This window comes from Balaenoptera ricei, chromosome 9, assembly GCF_028023285.1.
Source record: "Balaenoptera ricei isolate mBalRic1 chromosome 9, mBalRic1.hap2, whole genome shotgun sequence".
In the NCBI taxonomy this organism is placed as follows: Eukaryota; Metazoa; Chordata; class Mammalia; order Artiodactyla; family Balaenopteridae; genus Balaenoptera; species Balaenoptera ricei.
This window is the reverse complement of record NC_082647.1, coordinates 59020241-59037369: the sequence shown is the minus strand read 5'-3', so window position 1 is coordinate 59037369 and position 17129 is coordinate 59020241. Positions and strand designations below refer to the sequence as shown.

General features: G+C 37.0%; 1 protein-coding gene across 4 annotated transcripts in view; it reads left to right on the top strand.

Annotated features, from left to right (window-relative positions):
• Positions 1-12850, top strand: part of SGCE (sarcoglycan epsilon) — a 67512-nt gene extending 54662 nt beyond the window's left edge. For all 4 annotated transcript variants that reach the window (XM_059933877.1, XM_059933875.1, XM_059933874.1 and 1 more), the window contains 2 exons: positions 9764-9807; positions 12620-12850. In XM_059933877.1, coding sequence (XP_059789860.1) covers positions 9764-9807; positions 12620-12636 — 61 coding nt within the window. In that variant the 3' untranslated portion in view covers positions 12637-12850. The remainder of the gene's footprint in view (positions 1-9763; positions 9808-12619) is intronic.
• The last annotated feature ends 4279 nt before the right edge of the window (positions 12851-17129 follow it).

Below are 17129 nucleotides of genomic sequence, written 5' to 3'. Positions count from 1 at the left end.
AACTGGAGGAGAAAATAGCAAAATACTGGTAGTGTAGATCCCAACCCCATGGTGCTAATCCAAATAAATAGAATTACTTTCAGGAAATGCTTTTTTTCCTTCACTAATCCAAACAAGATGACATTCACCTTAATATTTAAGAAATTGGCACTGCTAATAAACTAACATATGCTTGCTCAAAGATGAGTTAATTGTGAAAAGAGAGGCATGTCCTAAAGCATAACAAATGGATTATTTTTTAGAACTGTTAGAATTGTTTGGTTCTGTTAACCTATTGTTTTTAATGTTATTACCACAGATCTATTTAATCTAAATTTTTTGCCTCAGGGTTTTCAGCGTTTTGTTTGTTTGTTTGTTTGTTTTTTGTCATTTGCTTATATATCAAAATGAGTAGTTCCAATTTTGGCTAGAAACACAATTTATTAGTACAGACCTTCTCTGTAGTGCTAGAAGGACTATGGTTAGAAAGCCTGGAAGAGGCCTTTGTAAGGGGTAGGTGTGGAGGAGATTGGTTGAGGAGATTGGCCAGTTGCTCTTGAGAACCCATGTTATATGTCTAGAAGCTCGGTTTTGGTATAAGGGAACTGTAGGTAAAAGTGTCATTTATTTCTAAGAACATGGCTGTTCTTTTCTTTTTTAACCATATGTTAAAATGGGTTAAATTCAGTTTCCCCAAGGAAGTCACAGTTTGCTTTTGAGACCCTTCTCCTTTTCAGTTTACTTTTGTAAATACAATGGATATACAAAACAATCTGGCCCTCTCACCCCAACACATACACACACACACACACACACACACACACACACACACACACAAACGTTAGGATATGATATAAAAGTAACCTCTTCCTGATTAAAGATTTATTTGGGAGCCATATTGGGTACATTTTCCCATTGCAAATGCTTATTTTGCAACTGTGTGAAGTGCGTGTGGTAATTTGAAGTTAAACAGTAATTAATATGAGTAGTATAGACAGACTATAAGTTTGTCCAAAATACTTTGGCAATCTAAAAATATTGTGAAGGCGCGCCCAGCTAGCTTGGTAGAGCATGAGACTCTTAAAAGTATTATGAATATTTTCCTGAAGTCCTCTAACAACTCGTACTTACTGGTGGACAGACCAAGGTATGTGTTTGTGTGCATGTATGTGTGTGTGTGTTTGTGTGTAATTGATTCAAGTTCCATTAGCAGTAGGGAAAATTGCATACATTTAAAATTTTGAGTTTTCGAAACAATATTCTATCAGGGATGTAAATATTAAAGTCTCACAAAATTGAGTTGTACTGAATGGAACTGATGGATTTCTATGTCCTCTGATGGTTAGAGGGTCATCATGAAACCTACTTTACCAGGATTATTAGATACTGATGAGAAAAATTAGGAAAATTTCAAGAATATTGTAATAGTTCACAATTTAGCAATCTCTCCTGTCTTTTTTTAGATGAAAATTATGAACAGCCTTATCATTCATTTTCAAAATGAAAATAATTAAAGAATTCTTTAAGGCTTCCATTTCTTATATTCTTTACCCAAGAATGCTAGTGAAATGTCGATATTTATTCTTCAAAGGTTGATATATATTTTCAAAAATGAAATGGTCAAATACATTTGAGAAACAGGATATTTTGGTTTTTGTGTTTAAACTACAAGAGTTCTCAGAGCCTTTAGTGTGTTGATATGCTCTGTGAAAAGCATGGAAAAGGTTAGAAGAGGTAACTCTATTTAAAGAACACAGTTTAGGAAATCTTCTATTGACAAAATAACAATGCTATCAAATTTTAGAGGAGAGGAATATTCATTATAATGAATAGGGGAACTTGAATATGTTTTTAAGTCAATAAAACTTTGAGGAAAAAAAGCCTGGGTCACTTTTTAGATGTGCTTTCTAACCATATTTGTTGGGAATAAGGATAACTCTTTAAATTTTATTTTGACTCTATGTTACTGGGACTTTGCAGTTTTGCTACTAATATACAAGCAAAATAAAATTTTCTATCTAGTTTATAACTAAATGCATCTTCCTGGTCCTTCCATAACCCCATCAAGACTGTCCTTATGTTGATCAGATCTCTCTGTTTGCAAATGCAATAGGTTATTTTATTGAACTTACAACAATTTGACCATACATGTATTTTTAAGTCCAGAAAACCTTTATATTATTCAGATTTCTGCTAATGGAAAAAGTCCATTAACTAGCACTTCTATATAAATAGGGTACATAGATAATTGACGATGTTCACAATGATTATTCTGAGGCACTGCAAGATCATCAAGTGCGTCTGACTCATCAGAGGAAAATTAAATTACATTCAATGTAGTTTCAGTGTTGAGTGTATATTATCTTTCTTTTATTCTTGGAAATGGATAATATGTGCACGGTTTCTATGGTAACTCCCTATAAGCCAGAATATGTGATTAACCTCATTTTCCAACCATGCCAGGTAATAGAGAATTTATTGTTTCAGGTTCATTCACAAATGTCCTTTACGCAAATTCAGCTTTTACTCCTTCCCTGTTTTTGAAGGTTTATTTCAGCCCAAGTACACACATACATAAATATTTTGGTCATTTGGATCGAACTGAATTCTCAATGTTAAAATGAGATATTCGATGAGGTATCACAGTACTTGATAACCAGGTATATCCTTGGATAATGCTGCCTGTTATTTATTAAATAACCCTTTCTAAAAGGGCATGCATCTTCACATATTCATACTAACTGTACTGAATTTATCATTCATAAATAATGTGGCTAGCTACATTATTTTGTGTTTATTCTTCAGACTTGACATCAGAAATATTCAGGCATAATAGGGCTGAAAGTTTATGTTGGCTTCTAAGTAAGACTCAAGAACATTTAAAACTTTCCTTCAAAGCTGCATAGAAATTTGTTTGGGTCTTTTAAACAAGTCAGTCCACGAGGTATAGTGAACCTCGTAACAGCGAGGTCTAGAGAACTCGTAACAGTTGTGTAATGGGAGGCTGCCACAGTTATTTATCAATTACACAGTAATCTTTTCTTTTTGGTAGAATGCTTCATAGGACTCCAGACTGGCACCTTAAATTAGACAGTAAAAAAATGTTTAATCATTTGCAGATGATAAAATCGAGATATGGATAAGAGACCTAAATTAGGTCAAAACTGAGATTAGGTTATTTACCAATCTTGATATCAAGTCAGGGATAGATAATGTGGTCATTGACCTCGAAGGATTTCTGGTTCAGGTTATGGGCAAGGTGATTGAACAGATAGTGGAAAGGGAAACTGGAGCAGGCCCAGGAGACGGGACACCTGCTAGAAAGGGGGGATTTCATTTTGTACAGTGTTCCTTCTACTTTTCAGATTAGAGAGACAATATAGACAGACTTTTAAAATTATCACATAATATAAAAATATAAAGCAAATTTAGTTTGATCTTTGCTAACGTATTTATTGTTTCATAAACTTTTTAATTTTGGAATGATTTTCAAGCTACAGAAAAGTTACAAAGATAATACAGAGTTCCCAGAGATTCCCCCACCCCATTTCTCCCATCGTTAACATTGTACAGTCCCGGAGTACGTTTGTCACAACTAAGAAACCAACATTGGTGCTTTACTATCAACCAGACTTCAGATTTTTTTTTTTTTTTCAGATTTCACTAGTTTTCCCCCCAATGTCCTTCTTCTGCTCCAGGATTCTGTCTAGGACACAATAATTGGCATATCTCTTTAGTCTCTTCTGCTCTAGGCAGTTTCTTAGACCGTCCTGCTTCCCATGACCTTGACAGTCTTGAGGAATACTAGCCATGTCTTCTGTAGAGTGTCCCCCATCCCATAGTATAGTCAGGCTGTCTGCATCTGTACTTAATCTGTTATCTTTGTAGCTCAGTGAATACGTGTTACCATTAATAGGAAGAAGAATTTTTGCCTCTATAGGCAGTCCCCTGACTTATTGCAATTCATTGCTAGAAATCACATTCTAAAGTAATTCTTTTTTTTTTTTTTTTTTTTTAAAGAGTATTAGTCATTTTATTTTTATTTATTTATTTATTTATGGTTGTGCTGGGTCTTCGTTTCTCTGCGAGGGCTTTCTCTAGTTGTGGCAAGCGGAGGGCCACTCTTCATCGCGGTGCGCGGGCCTCTCACCATCACGGCCTCTCTTGCTGGGAAGCACAGGCTCCAGACGCGCAGGCTCAGTAATTGTGGCTCACGGGCCCAGTTGCTCCGCGGCATGTGGGATCTTCCCAGACCAGGGCTCGAACCCGTGTCCCCTGCATTGGCAGGCAGACTCTCAACCACTGCGCCACCAGGGAAGCCCTAAAGTAATTCTTAAAAGTAAATTTGCTTTGCCCGAAGAATCACTGTTGTGATTAGAGGTTACATTTTTGACCAAAGATGTAACATCAAAAATATAATACAGATTTGACTGATGTACTTCAAAGATAAGCTTTTGTAATGATTTAAATTAAGAAAGTCAAATTTCAAGGCATAGAAGTTTAGGTCCTAAAAGGAATGTTGAGAGATAGTTAGTAGTCTAGCCTGGTTATTCCCAAACCAAGTTGCACGTTACACTCCCCTGTGAGGCTTTTGCAATACAGATCCCAGGGCCCTACTTCTGGGAGTTTGGAAGCTGGTGGACGTATGTATTATGGTGGAGCAGGAAAAAAACATTGGGAATCCCAGCTTTAAATACTTAAAGAACCTACGTTTTAGGATTCAGTATTTCTAGTATTTCTGTTGTGGAGGGAGGGGGGGAAGTTTTAAAGGGGGAACAGTTTCTCCTAATTCCCCCTGAGGGGTCTGTGCAAAAGAAAACGTGAAAGGGGACAGTCCAGAGTGTTGGGCTTTGTGCCTCTAGACTTTCACACTTCCTTAAACTGCCGAGGAGGATGGTGTGGAGAAGTGAGAGATTTGTGCTGATTAGAAAATGATATCTGAATGGGACAGAGAAACGGTAAACCTTGAAAAGATAAAAACCACCTGGAAACTGTGCTCATTTTGCGATTTCATGTGAAGCATTGACTGGAGGATCCCAAATATTCAATTTTCTAAAAAATAATTTATTCTTTAATTTGTAGTGTATTATGTGATCTTTTAGGGGGTAGATCTGCCTCTTCATTATTCTTTTTTTTTTAATCCCAACATCAGTATCAATTGATTTTTCCCGAGTGGGGGGCATCTTCAGTGAGGAATTTATATAAGGAATAATAGGGGAAAGTACCCAAACATTTTCTAGGAAGATTTTAATTGGCTATACAAAAATTTTCCTTGTTCATTATACTAAACATAACACTTAATCCAGGGTGATTGGGTCTCCCTCAAGACAGGAAGTAGGTTGTGTTTAATCTTTTGCAAATTAACAAGTATAAAAGTAGAGTTAAGTCTTCTAATTATAGATATTTAGTAACTAATCATTTTAGCTTTTATCTAAAGTATTTTTCCATTTGTCTTCCCTTGGGTAATAGTGAGAACCAGCTTCATGGTAAAATTCCATAAATAAAAAATTAGGTTTCAATGAAAGTTAGTATCAGTTGAAGAGACTGTTTTGGGAGATCAAGATAATGATTTCCTGTTGACAGGAAGTGTCAGTGGAGCAGCCAAGGATATTTCAGAGCCATTGACTTTTTAAAAAAATTCAGCGAGTATACACTAAAAGTGATAGATACAGTATCTCTCTGATGGATTTTGGTTCTAGAGATTTGGACTCCTTCAGTTTAAAGCTGTGGTAGGCTTGCTTTCAGCTTTATAAAAGTAGGGAAAAAAACCTAAAATAAATTAATTTCTCCTTTCTTCTTTATATTCCATGTATATTCTACATTGATTTTAATTAAAATTAGATCTTGAAATTTAAAATTGGGGTGATGTTTCCAGTTTCTTTGTGTCCTTCCTTCCTTCTTTGAGCAAAATAATGGCCTGGTTCCTTAGTAAAAGTAGTCATAGGGTCCAAATCAGCATTTTTGTAGAAAAAATTTTGTAGAAAATTCAAGGTTTGGGTAATGTCAATTTTGCTGATAATTGAGAAGTTCCAAAAAGATATTACTATTTCTTATTGTTAAATGAATCCATACTAATTCAAAAGAAGTGTTTTGTGTTCCACATAACTAAACTAATGTCATTTGTTTTCAACTCTGGCACGGATTCTGTGGCCTTATACAAATCACTTAACCTTTCTTTGCTTTTGAGTCTTCAAGCAAGTAGGAATATAATGAGTTGATAATCATCAACCTTACTCATAGAATTACTCTACAGGATATCCAAGAATGTCAAATTACTTTAAAATGGTTGCACAAATAATAAATAATTGTGTACTCCCCCAAATCACTTATTTATTAATTTGCAAGTTACCTTTGCTTTCTTAAAGGATAGAGTTTGTGCAATAGCAAATTTACATAATTTTCTCTTTAAATGCCTGTAGTTAATGGTAGTAAAAATAGAAAAAAATTAATGCTAATAATTTAGAGGATTATAGGTTTTGTAAATCTTTTTTCTACATAATTCAGTTTACGCATAATAATCTTTCCACCAGTCCACTAATAAGTTAATTATTCTAAATAGTTTGATGACTTTATAAAGGTCCTTTCTTTGAAGGATTATAGGACTTCTGTTTGAAGTCAACCCCGACTCTCCTGTCTAATTGCCTTTAGCAGCCTGCCTTCACCAAAGATAGAAGCGTTTCCATTTTCTTACTGCAGTCTCTGCTCAACTATAGCAAAGTCAGATGTGGGCATTTTTCCAGTATGCCTGAAGCAGCGCTCTTATGAGGTACCTCCCTTCAACCTTTAAATGGAATACATGCTTCAAATATGCCCATCATAGTTATATTAACACTCACAGGCTCACTTGTAGCCACAAGTTTGGTCAACCGCAAAATCAGTCATGTGTGCGCACCTTGGAGACTCTGGGGATGTTGAATCTCCACATATTTTTTTGCTGAGCACCTTGTTGTGCACATTGTACTTGTATGTAACTCATCTGAGTTTCAGTTGAAGTTGTGAGGAGCACATGTACATTGTTCAAACTTAACAAACTTAATTGGGACACTCACTGCAGATACTTGTAAATCCCTAAACCAGTGTAATACACACAATTGCTCATACTTCTCCAAATTTCTTGCTCATTTGTGTGTGGCACTTTCTCAACTAACCATTTCTCTTCAAACCTAACCAAGGCCATTGCTGTTTAGAAAGTTGTAGCAAAAGAGGGAAAAAAAACAACGAAGGCTAGAGAAGAAATGACAGGGTGTAGATTGACTTTGATCCGTGGTTTTAAAACTGTGTTCCACAGAAGGGTCAGGTGGGCTGGCCAGTGAGAGAGGGGGGTCCAGCTACTTCATTCACAGATTGATTTTGAATTTGGTTATCCTGATCTAGGGCTTTTGAAAGGCTTTCTTTGTCCTCTTTGGTATCTTTATTTTGTCAAAATGTATTGATTTAATCCATTAATAGGCCAGGTAGAGCTAGAGATGATAGGAAATGAGGACGTGTGTGTGTGTGTGCGTGCATGCGTGCAAACGCAAGGTGTGCTGTATTCGTTTCTAATGTAGAATAGACCCAAAGTAGTTGTACCTGAGAAGTTAAAAGAAAACTCATATCTCCCTCCCAAATGTCCATGAAATTGCATTTTGACTTTGGTAGTAAAGATGTTTGTTCACCCGTCTTTAAATCTGTAACTTAATTTCCTTTCTGTGGTTTGTAAATTAATCTTTTTACTTTCCTGATCAAAAGCGCTATAAATACATTGTGTGAAATACTGAAAGAATAAACAAACCAAGGAAAATACTCTCGGAGACCACACAAGGATAAGTAGGGCTGATAGGGAATAGCAAAAAAAGAATGTAATTATTGAGATGAATTATTAAGTAACTTCCTCAAATTGAATTAGAATTGATTTTATTTCCTTAACCGTATATTTTAAAAGGAACTCAAACTTAAAAAAAAATCACTTGAAGTCATTAACATTCCTATGGATTAGTTTAAGAGTTTGAACAGTATTTAGTATGTACTGTTTTCCAGTTTAGATCATTGTATTTGGAGCATAATATTTGCCTGGCTGAAATGATTCAGATCAACGGTTTTCAAACTTTGTTTCTTGGAGGTTTCTTACCAATGCCTTAGGGGCCAGCATGTGAGGCAAAGGAAACAAAGCAGGCGGGATTCCTGGCTCCCTTGTTTCAACCCGGGCAACCTCACATTTATCTCTTTTGTACATCAAGAGTTCTGCTTAGGATTTCAATTAAAAGGAATTCCACTGCTGAAGAGAAACAAAAAACCTTGAAAATCCCTGGCTTGGATCAAGCCCTACTCTGTTGCAAGGGGCTGACTCCTAGAATTTCTTCCACACAGAATCTAAATTGTATATTTTTGTAAACTAATTTTCATATCAAAATCTGAAAATGAATGGGTGAATATGAGTGTTAATAAACATGTGTATTATGTGAATCTTTGTAAGTATCTTCATTTTTGCATGTATTCATCCAAACATAATTTATTGCTTGCTTACTGCTAGGGATACTAAACAAAATAGGAAGGTTCTTACTGTTAAGGCCCTTTGGGGCAATTAAACATTATGTGAGGAGAAATACAATGACAGTCAGCTTGTGTATGAAAACCTGCTCAGTGGTAACCTAATTGGGGAAGAGGTGCTTAGAGAGTGAGGAGGCATAGAAGAGGTGGTACTTGAGATGTTACTTTTTAAATTAAAAATAATAAGTTAAATATTTTAATTAACGTTCCTTGTAGGATATTTTTAAATTATAGGAGTAATATGAGTCCACTGTAACAAATTTTGGGTTGAGTTTGCAAGGATAAATGGGAGCTGGTTGGGGGCAAGAGATGATAGTGGCCATGGTGGCGGTGATTCTGTTTCAAGAAGTTCAGGGAGGGCGCCACATAGGAACCAGATACATTGATGGCCTTCCAGATCACACTAAGAAACTTGAAACTTAATTTGCAGTAGGTATAAGGAAATAATGAAATGTGTTCATTTGAATGACATAATCAGATTTGTGTCTCAGAAGATCATCTGACAGCAATGTGCACAGTGGATTATAAGGGAGCAAGAATGGGAATGAGGAAATAATTCAGATCAGTTGCAGAGATCCAAATGAGAAATGATGATGGCTTCAACCAAGGTAGCAGTGGAGATGGGGAAGACTCAACAGATTCAAAGGAGATTGAGGAGAATCATGAAGGATTCCCAAGTGATTCATTGTAGAAACTGAACGAGAGGGAAGAGTCAATGATGACTTCCATATTTTGACTGGTGCAGTTGGGTGGATAGCCAGTGTCATTCCCTGGGATTTGGATGGAGGAGCACAGGTTTGGCACAGTGAATGAAGATGGTAATATATGTTGTTCTATGAGTGTGTATATGTGTTCTAGATTTGGATCTGAAAATGTACAGGTTACAGACACAAGCCCTGGAGTCCTATGTTCTCATCTTTATCCACCACTTCCTGGCTACATAGCCTTGGACTTCCAAGCCTATTTCCTCATCTGTCAATTGAGAAAAATAATACCTACCTCCTATGTTGTTGTGAGGTAGAGTATAACATGTAGTAGAAACTCCATGAATATTACCAAATATTGTTATTATTCATCTTCCTCAGACCTCAGTTTCCTCATCCATAAACTTATGAGAGGTGGGGGGCTGTGTTTGTGCTGGATCAGATGATTTCTGGGGTCTTTCCAGCTATAAAGTTTTTCATTCTAATGTGTCTGCTCTCTGTTAACATGTGTGTGGACAAATACAGTTTTACTAAAGGATGTTAATCATTTCTAGGAACTTGCCACATCAGACTCAGATTCCCCAACAGCAGACTACAGGTGAGTACGAAAAGTAATAAGTTCATGTTTATGAACGGAGCTAATAGATCAAAAGATAATTATACTACTAGATAATTTATGAAGCTTTAGGTTCACCAAGTAAGGCAAAAACAGTTGTGTCATTCCTTAATCACAGTTAGAACCTCAGAATAATAGCTTAGATCATTGTGTAGATTGGCATAAGAGTGATAAACACAGGGTAAATGATCTTACAGCAAAAGCATCCATGGAGGTCCTGTCTAATTAAGGAAGACTGAATAAAATCCCCTTCCTTCAGTGAAGCTCCCTATTCTTCCCCTTGGTATGAAAGATTCTTAGCTTGGATGCTTCCAGGATTTGTCTCAGTAAGTGAGCAGCTTGAAACTGACTCTTACAAAAGGAAACCATTGTGACTAATCACTGAGGCTTCAGGGGGATAAATGAGAAATGGTTGGTCTGGTTTTAATGCCGTTTAAAAAGCTCTTATAACATGACCGCTGACAACAAGATGGCGGGCAATTCTCCCTGGACTATTCTGTTTCCCTAAGACTTGCTTTCTTTAAGTTTATTTCTTTCAAGTGTCCCTAAAAAATTTCCACAGCCAATTATTTCATTCATCTCTGTACCAAGTAGATAACTTATTCATGATTGTTTTCTAATTAGTGGTTGATTCCTAGTTCTAATTGCCGAGCAACCAGTAATGCCTTTGTAGCTCTTTTGGAAAAGCCAGAGAAGTTTTAAAAATGTAAGTTGGATGTGGAATTCTGAGTATGAATAGTGGTATTGTGGTAGGGAAGCTATTAAGTAAGTCTCATAAAAACTTTAGGCACATATAGAAAATTACTGCATGTTTTCATTCAAAAAATTATCTTCTCTATTACTGCTTTCGGGAATTTAAGGAGATTTTCGTTTGACAACTTTTCAAAGATTTGAGGCAAGTATAATGAAGTTGTTCATCAGATTTTAATTATGAAAAAACGTTTATAAGAATTTCCCCCACAATTTTGATTGCTTGTTTTAATTAAATGCTAACGTGTTTCAACAAGACTGTTCAGTATATTAATGCAGTGGTGCTACTGTGTGAGCATTCAGGAGATTAATGAAGGAACAAACTGCTGTAAATATGTGTTGTCTAAAGAGCAAAGAAATAAATGAATCCCTACTACCACTAATTTCATGACTTCTTTTAAAGAGGTAAAATTTTAAAAGAATATTTCTTCAATGGAAATGCTAGAACTTCTTCCTCATTAACCTCATAGACTTCCATCTCTCCTAAGATGTCTTACCTCTGATTCTTAATTATTTCAGACAAGGAGTGAAGGAAGACAATATCTAGAAAAATAGTAAATAGTTCTTTCGAATACTTAAAAAATCTATATTTTACTTCTCCCCCCTCCCATTGGGAGAAATAAGGAAACCTAAGTAGATGATGTTAGGGAGATTTACCTAATAGTTGTATAAATTTTTAGCAAGTAGACTTGTTAGCTTGCTACAGTTTAGTAATAGGCACCGTTTCCAAATACAAAGACAATTTCTGCCTGAGCAAATGTTATAAGAGCCAAAGAATTTCCCTAGGGGGATTTTAGGTTGTTCAACATAATTTTCTAAGTTATTTTTCTAAGACAGGTTTTGGGGAACAAGCATTTTGCTTGAGTCAGGAAAACTTTCATCTCCTTTTTAGTTAACACTTATAGCCTATTACCTTCTTGTTTTCTTATATTTTTCTGTAATTTTCTGTATTATTGACTAAAGTACACTGTATCTTCTTGGTTGTTTTCTTCTTGTTCTTGTTTTCGATGAGTCCCCAAAGTACCTAAGTGGTAAAGGGAGAGAGACCAGCCTGGCATCTTTTATAATTATGATATTAGATTTTTGTGTTTCTGCCTCTGATAAATGTAACACCAAATAGTCGTACCTCCTGAAGCGAAGAGCTAAATGGGCAGGTTACATTCCTTATTCCCATTCTGTTCATGTGAATGAAAAAATGAAGTTTGTTTCTCAGTTTATTAAGTTATTCCATTCTGTCTGCACATGCATGGATTCAGTGCTATGTATGTATTTTCATGGGCACAACAGCTTTGCTGTCCCTCTATCCTGGTTATCCTATTATCGCAAAGAGGCAACAACATTTGTGCAGGATTTTCATAATTTGTTTTTTCCAAGTACCTCAAAGCACTATGCTAATGTCACAGTTTTCTTTATGAAGGTAATTTAAGCACAGGGTTTGTCCCATGGATATCAAGTCATTTTGTTTGCAGCTTGCTATATGGAATTTGTCAAGGGAGGGTATATTTTGAAGTTTGTTTTCTTTAGTTAGTTGTTTTCTTTTAAAAGATGATCAGAAGTTTAAGAAATGAACTAGCTGCTGGGCTTGTAATCCTGGACTTAAGCACTAGCTGAGATAATAGAGCAGTTAAGAGCTGACAATAGCACTACCGTTTGGACCAGGCCCAAGCCATTAGTTTTGATGCCCCTTCAGGTTTTCTCATTTTCTCTGCCCTTCCAAACCACATGATATTTTCTAAAGAGCCACGATTAAAAGGTACAGTCATACGTCCTGCAGTCAAACTCATTCTTTTTGTTTATTGTGGGAGGAATTTTCAGGCCGTGCCTTTTGAGAAATACAAAACATTGTAGCTTTGACCCAAGAAGGAGAGGACTAACTTAGAATTTCCTTTTTTTTTGAAAACCAAATGCAGAGAAATAATGCAACATAATTATTTTAAACTATGTTAAGAAGATAGAAAATTACGCCTTGCAGTAATTCGTTTTGCTCCAAATCTAAAAGTGTCCATGCTTAACTCATGCCCATATTCATTCTTACACATTGCAGGTAAATGGTATCCCTGAAGAAAGAAAACTAACCGAAGCAATGAATTTGTAATCAGACAATATAGCACTTATATCTTATTTTTTCTCTCTTCCAATAATGCATGAGCTTTTCTGACATATGGTATGCATGTTGACAGTGTCAAGTATATACCAAATAATACAATATAACATTCATTTTACTAATGTATTTTTTTTGGTACTTAAGGCATTTTTGACAATTTGTAAAACATTGATGACTTTATATTTGTTACAATAAAAAGTGATCTTTAAAATAAATATTATTAATGAAGCCTGAAGTCTGGCAAAATTTACTTCAGAAAGTATTTGATTGCCTCCTGTGTAGTAGGAATCTTTCATTGCTAGGAACAGGTTCGCGTGTTCATTCTTTATTTAATGAGATTTTTATTGGGCACTTCCTGTAATGTATAAAATGTCTATGCTTCTGTGTTCCAAGTGAGCTACCCATTTACTTGATACTTTTATCCTTGTGGCCTGTAAAGCTTGTTCTTTTATATACCACTTGTTGGAGTGTTTTAGAGTAAACGTGGCCCTTTGGATTGTGGATCTGATGATCCCCAGTTCATGAAGGGCAGCCCAGACTGCATACTTAACCTGACTCTGTAATCAGATATTTGGTTTTAGAAGCACGCCAGGAGTTGTTACTCAAAAAGGGAATAGTTACCTGCTGATGGTGACATGAATTAGCTCCAAAACCCCAGGCTTCCCTGTGGTAACACTACTTTCAAGGCTTAGCAGAGTTTCCTTATACCATGTTGGTATACATGCTTCATGCGTCTTGGACGCTACTGGATCAATGTGGTCATCAGGCCAAGTAGCAGGCCGCTTTTGTTGCAGACTAGAAAACCTTCTCTTAATCTGCTCTGGGCAGATATCTGTGTTACCTATTAATTGGTCAGAGGATACACAAATGCTATCCAGATCTGATTCCAGAATCCAAGAAGGTTCCCTGTTAGTGTTGTGTACAACTTATCTTCCACTTCGGGGAAATAGTCTACCATGTCCTTGACATTGAAGCTCCCCCTCCCAGCCACACCTTCCTGGGACTTAACAGAGGATGTGGGATCTTCGATATTTTAAAGATTTACCTCATATTCCTTTCCAAGACAGCTAGGGTATTGCCACTTGCTGTTCTCCTGGATTGATCAGCTTGAGGTTGTAAAAGTATTGGGTCAGGGCCATGTGCTAGGAGAAAGGAAATGTTGCCACAACTCCTGGCGACTAGACTGTGGCACAGGGCGGAGAGTTAACAAACTGTTGCTCCTGCCAGGTGAAATCAAACTATTCCTGGTAGTCCAAGTGAGCAGGAACAAAGTAATACAGGATCCACAAATCAGGAACTGCAGATCAGGAGTCAGGAACGTTATTCATCTGTTCTAGGAAAGAGTCTACTGTGGGGATTGGAAAACGCAGTTGGAGTTCGCATCAGTTTTCACACTGACCATATTGAGAAATTGAATGGGGATAAGAATCATTGGCCAGCATCTCACAAATCTTTGATAATTGCCTTAATCTCTGCAGTTCCCTCTAAACAAGTGATTTTGCCTCTGACGTAATATTTCGATAGGGAAGAAGGTCCAAATAGCTTGCCCAGTGGTTGTTGCTACCTTAATAGCCCTTACTTTATGGGTAAAAAAATGTGGGGATTCTGCCCCATGCTGAGAATTTCTTCCCCAACTAAGCACCCTCATAGAGGGCAAATGAGTACATGGTGAGTTTGGGGTCCCAATGGTGAACTTAAATTAGAACACCTTTTTTCAGTAAGCTGTTGCCCTAAAAAACCAGTTGCAATGGTTGTCTGCACTTTCAGGAACTCATGAAAACTCAGCTCTAGATTCCAAATATCCCCTAAAAGTTTGTGACTTTTCTTTTTTCCATGGCCCCTCAATAAATGATGACCTCTCTTTGGGGAAGTTCACATCTGTAGGTCTACACCAATGATAGAAGAGAGCATTAGGTTAAAATGTTAAGGCTAAATTTGAGGCTAAGAGAGTACTTAGAGAATAATTAAGTAGAAAACAACATCAAGGCTGGAGCCTCCGAGTACAGATATAGCATGTAGGTGGGGTGTGTGACCTCTGGGATCAGTGGTCCAAGATTTGAGCTCTTGCTTCCCATGTCCTGACTATACCCAATTGAGGGGATGGATCAAAACTTTCAAGCAAACCATTCTAAGATGAAGCAGCCTCACAAATTTGCATTTTGGCATTTCTTATGGAACACTCTTCTAGCTGCTTATCTATTGTACACCCAATATGTTAGTATGAGTCGTCATGTTCTGAGGACATTGTGGTGGACCAAACGAAACACAGGCTCTGCCTTCGTGCAGTTTACATTCTAGTAGGAAAGACAGACATTCATCGAGTTGTCATACAAATAAATGTCAAATTGCAACTGTGATAAATACTATGAGGGAAAGTCATTGGTGCTATAAAAGCTTATCACAGGGGGATGTGACCTGGTCATCAGGGTCACAAAAGATTTCCTAAGGAAGTTTGCTCTGCTAGCAAAAGGATGAGTAGAAATTGATAAGATGAAGTGGAGTAAAAAAGAGTATTTGAGGCAGAGAGAAGAGCATTGCTAAGTCCTTTTGGGAGAAGAGTTCCTGTTGAGTGTAGGAGTTTACCAGAAAGTTCAGTGCAGCCAGAGTATGGAGTATAGGGAGGAGGTGTTGGGAAAGTGAGACCCAAGATAACGGGTAGGACCAAACCATGCATGACTTTAAAGGCAAAAGCATTTTAAGAACGAAGGATGGTGATGTGGTCATACTTTGCATTTTTGTACAATCAATCCAGCTGTAATATAGAGCAGAGATAGAGGAGGTGGGCAGAGTGTGAGTGGATAGACCAGCTAGGAGGCTATTGTAGATATAACTGGAGAAATAACTTTGGTGGTAGAAGAGATGGAGAGAAATGGAGAGATTCAAGAGCTATTCCGAAACATAGGCAGAACACTCCATGACATAAATCACAGCAAGATCCTTTTTGACCCACCTCCTAGAGAAATGGAAATAAAAACAAACATACAAAAGAGCTATTTAGGAGGTGAAAAACAGCAGTTGTTGGTACATTGGATACTTTGGAAATGGTGTTAAGGAAAAGAAAGGGGCTAATTCTGATGGGAGGGTATCAAATGGTAGTGCTGCCCATTGTTATAAGAGATACTGGATAAGAACCAGGATTGAGGAAAACAGTATGAGTTCAGTTGTACATAAGGTGAACTTGAAGTGCCCTTGAGAAAACCGAGAGACATAGGCTGTTGGATACATGAATTTGAAGCTCAGAGTAGAGGTCTGGGCTGGTGATATGATTGGTAAGTCATCTGGGTATACATAGTCATTGATGCCTTGAAAGTTGATGAGAAATCTGGTCCTTGGTATGTCACCTGAACACTCGTGAATCAGCTTCATTTTGTGTTACAGTTATTCCTCCAATGGCTAGCAAAAGAGTAGGGTACGTAAAGTTGAGTGTTTGCCAGAATCTAATGGACAGAGAAAGGCAGGAATGGTATTTTATTCACATTTCACAAAATTAAAATGTAATATTACTTACGTTTTTATTGAAACCTTACTATGTTATTAATAAATCTGAAGTTTTACAAGGTTGTTCATGGGCTGCAAGGGTTTCTGTGGTTAGATCATCTCACTTTACATTCCATTAATAGGCTGCAGTTCATCTTAGGTAATTTATCATGTAGTTTTCATATTGGTGTTTATATTTTTTTAAACTGTGACAGCCATAGCAGCGTGCTGCTTAGATCTTCCTTCAGGAAAGAATTTGCCATTCAGCTGCAAGGAGAGCAGTTAACTGACAGCTTCCAGTCTTAGCACCTTCAGGATCTGCCTTTGGCCTCTGAACAGAGAAACTTCCTGGGCAGGCACCCTTCAGCCATGACTGAGCATGATCTGAGTCCTAGGGTCTGGGACTCCTCTGATGGGAAATCTTTTCTCTGGACCTTTCTATTGGGTTGGCTGTGACTTTGTCAGATGTGCACTGTGGTCGGATGACCTTTTTGCTCAATCCAGCTTCCCCTCCACCCCCTTTCCTTTCAGAGGTGTCAGATCGCCATCATGGGTTGAAGATTTTCCTTGCTCAATTCTGCTTCCTTCCCCTCTTATCTTTCACGGCTTTGGCCCCAATAAACCTTTGCACTTGCAATTCCATTTCAGCATCTACTTTCCAGAGGCTCCAATGGATCTCTATAGTATTGCTTTACATTCCCAATCACAAATGTGGATCAATGGTTCAAAAATGGTTCACTGAAGAAGAAAACTGACAACAATAAGCACACTATACCAATAGGTACATGTACTATAATTCAAAATAATGCCATGAACATAAGGAATGATTAGGGCTCCGACTGCAAATATAGAATATATGTCTCTATGTATGAGAATACATGATTTTGAGTGAGGATTTTACATAAAAGAAGCCCAAACAGAAAAGTGCTTATCTTAAAAAAGTAGATTTTATTGGATCAGAAATCTGTTCCCT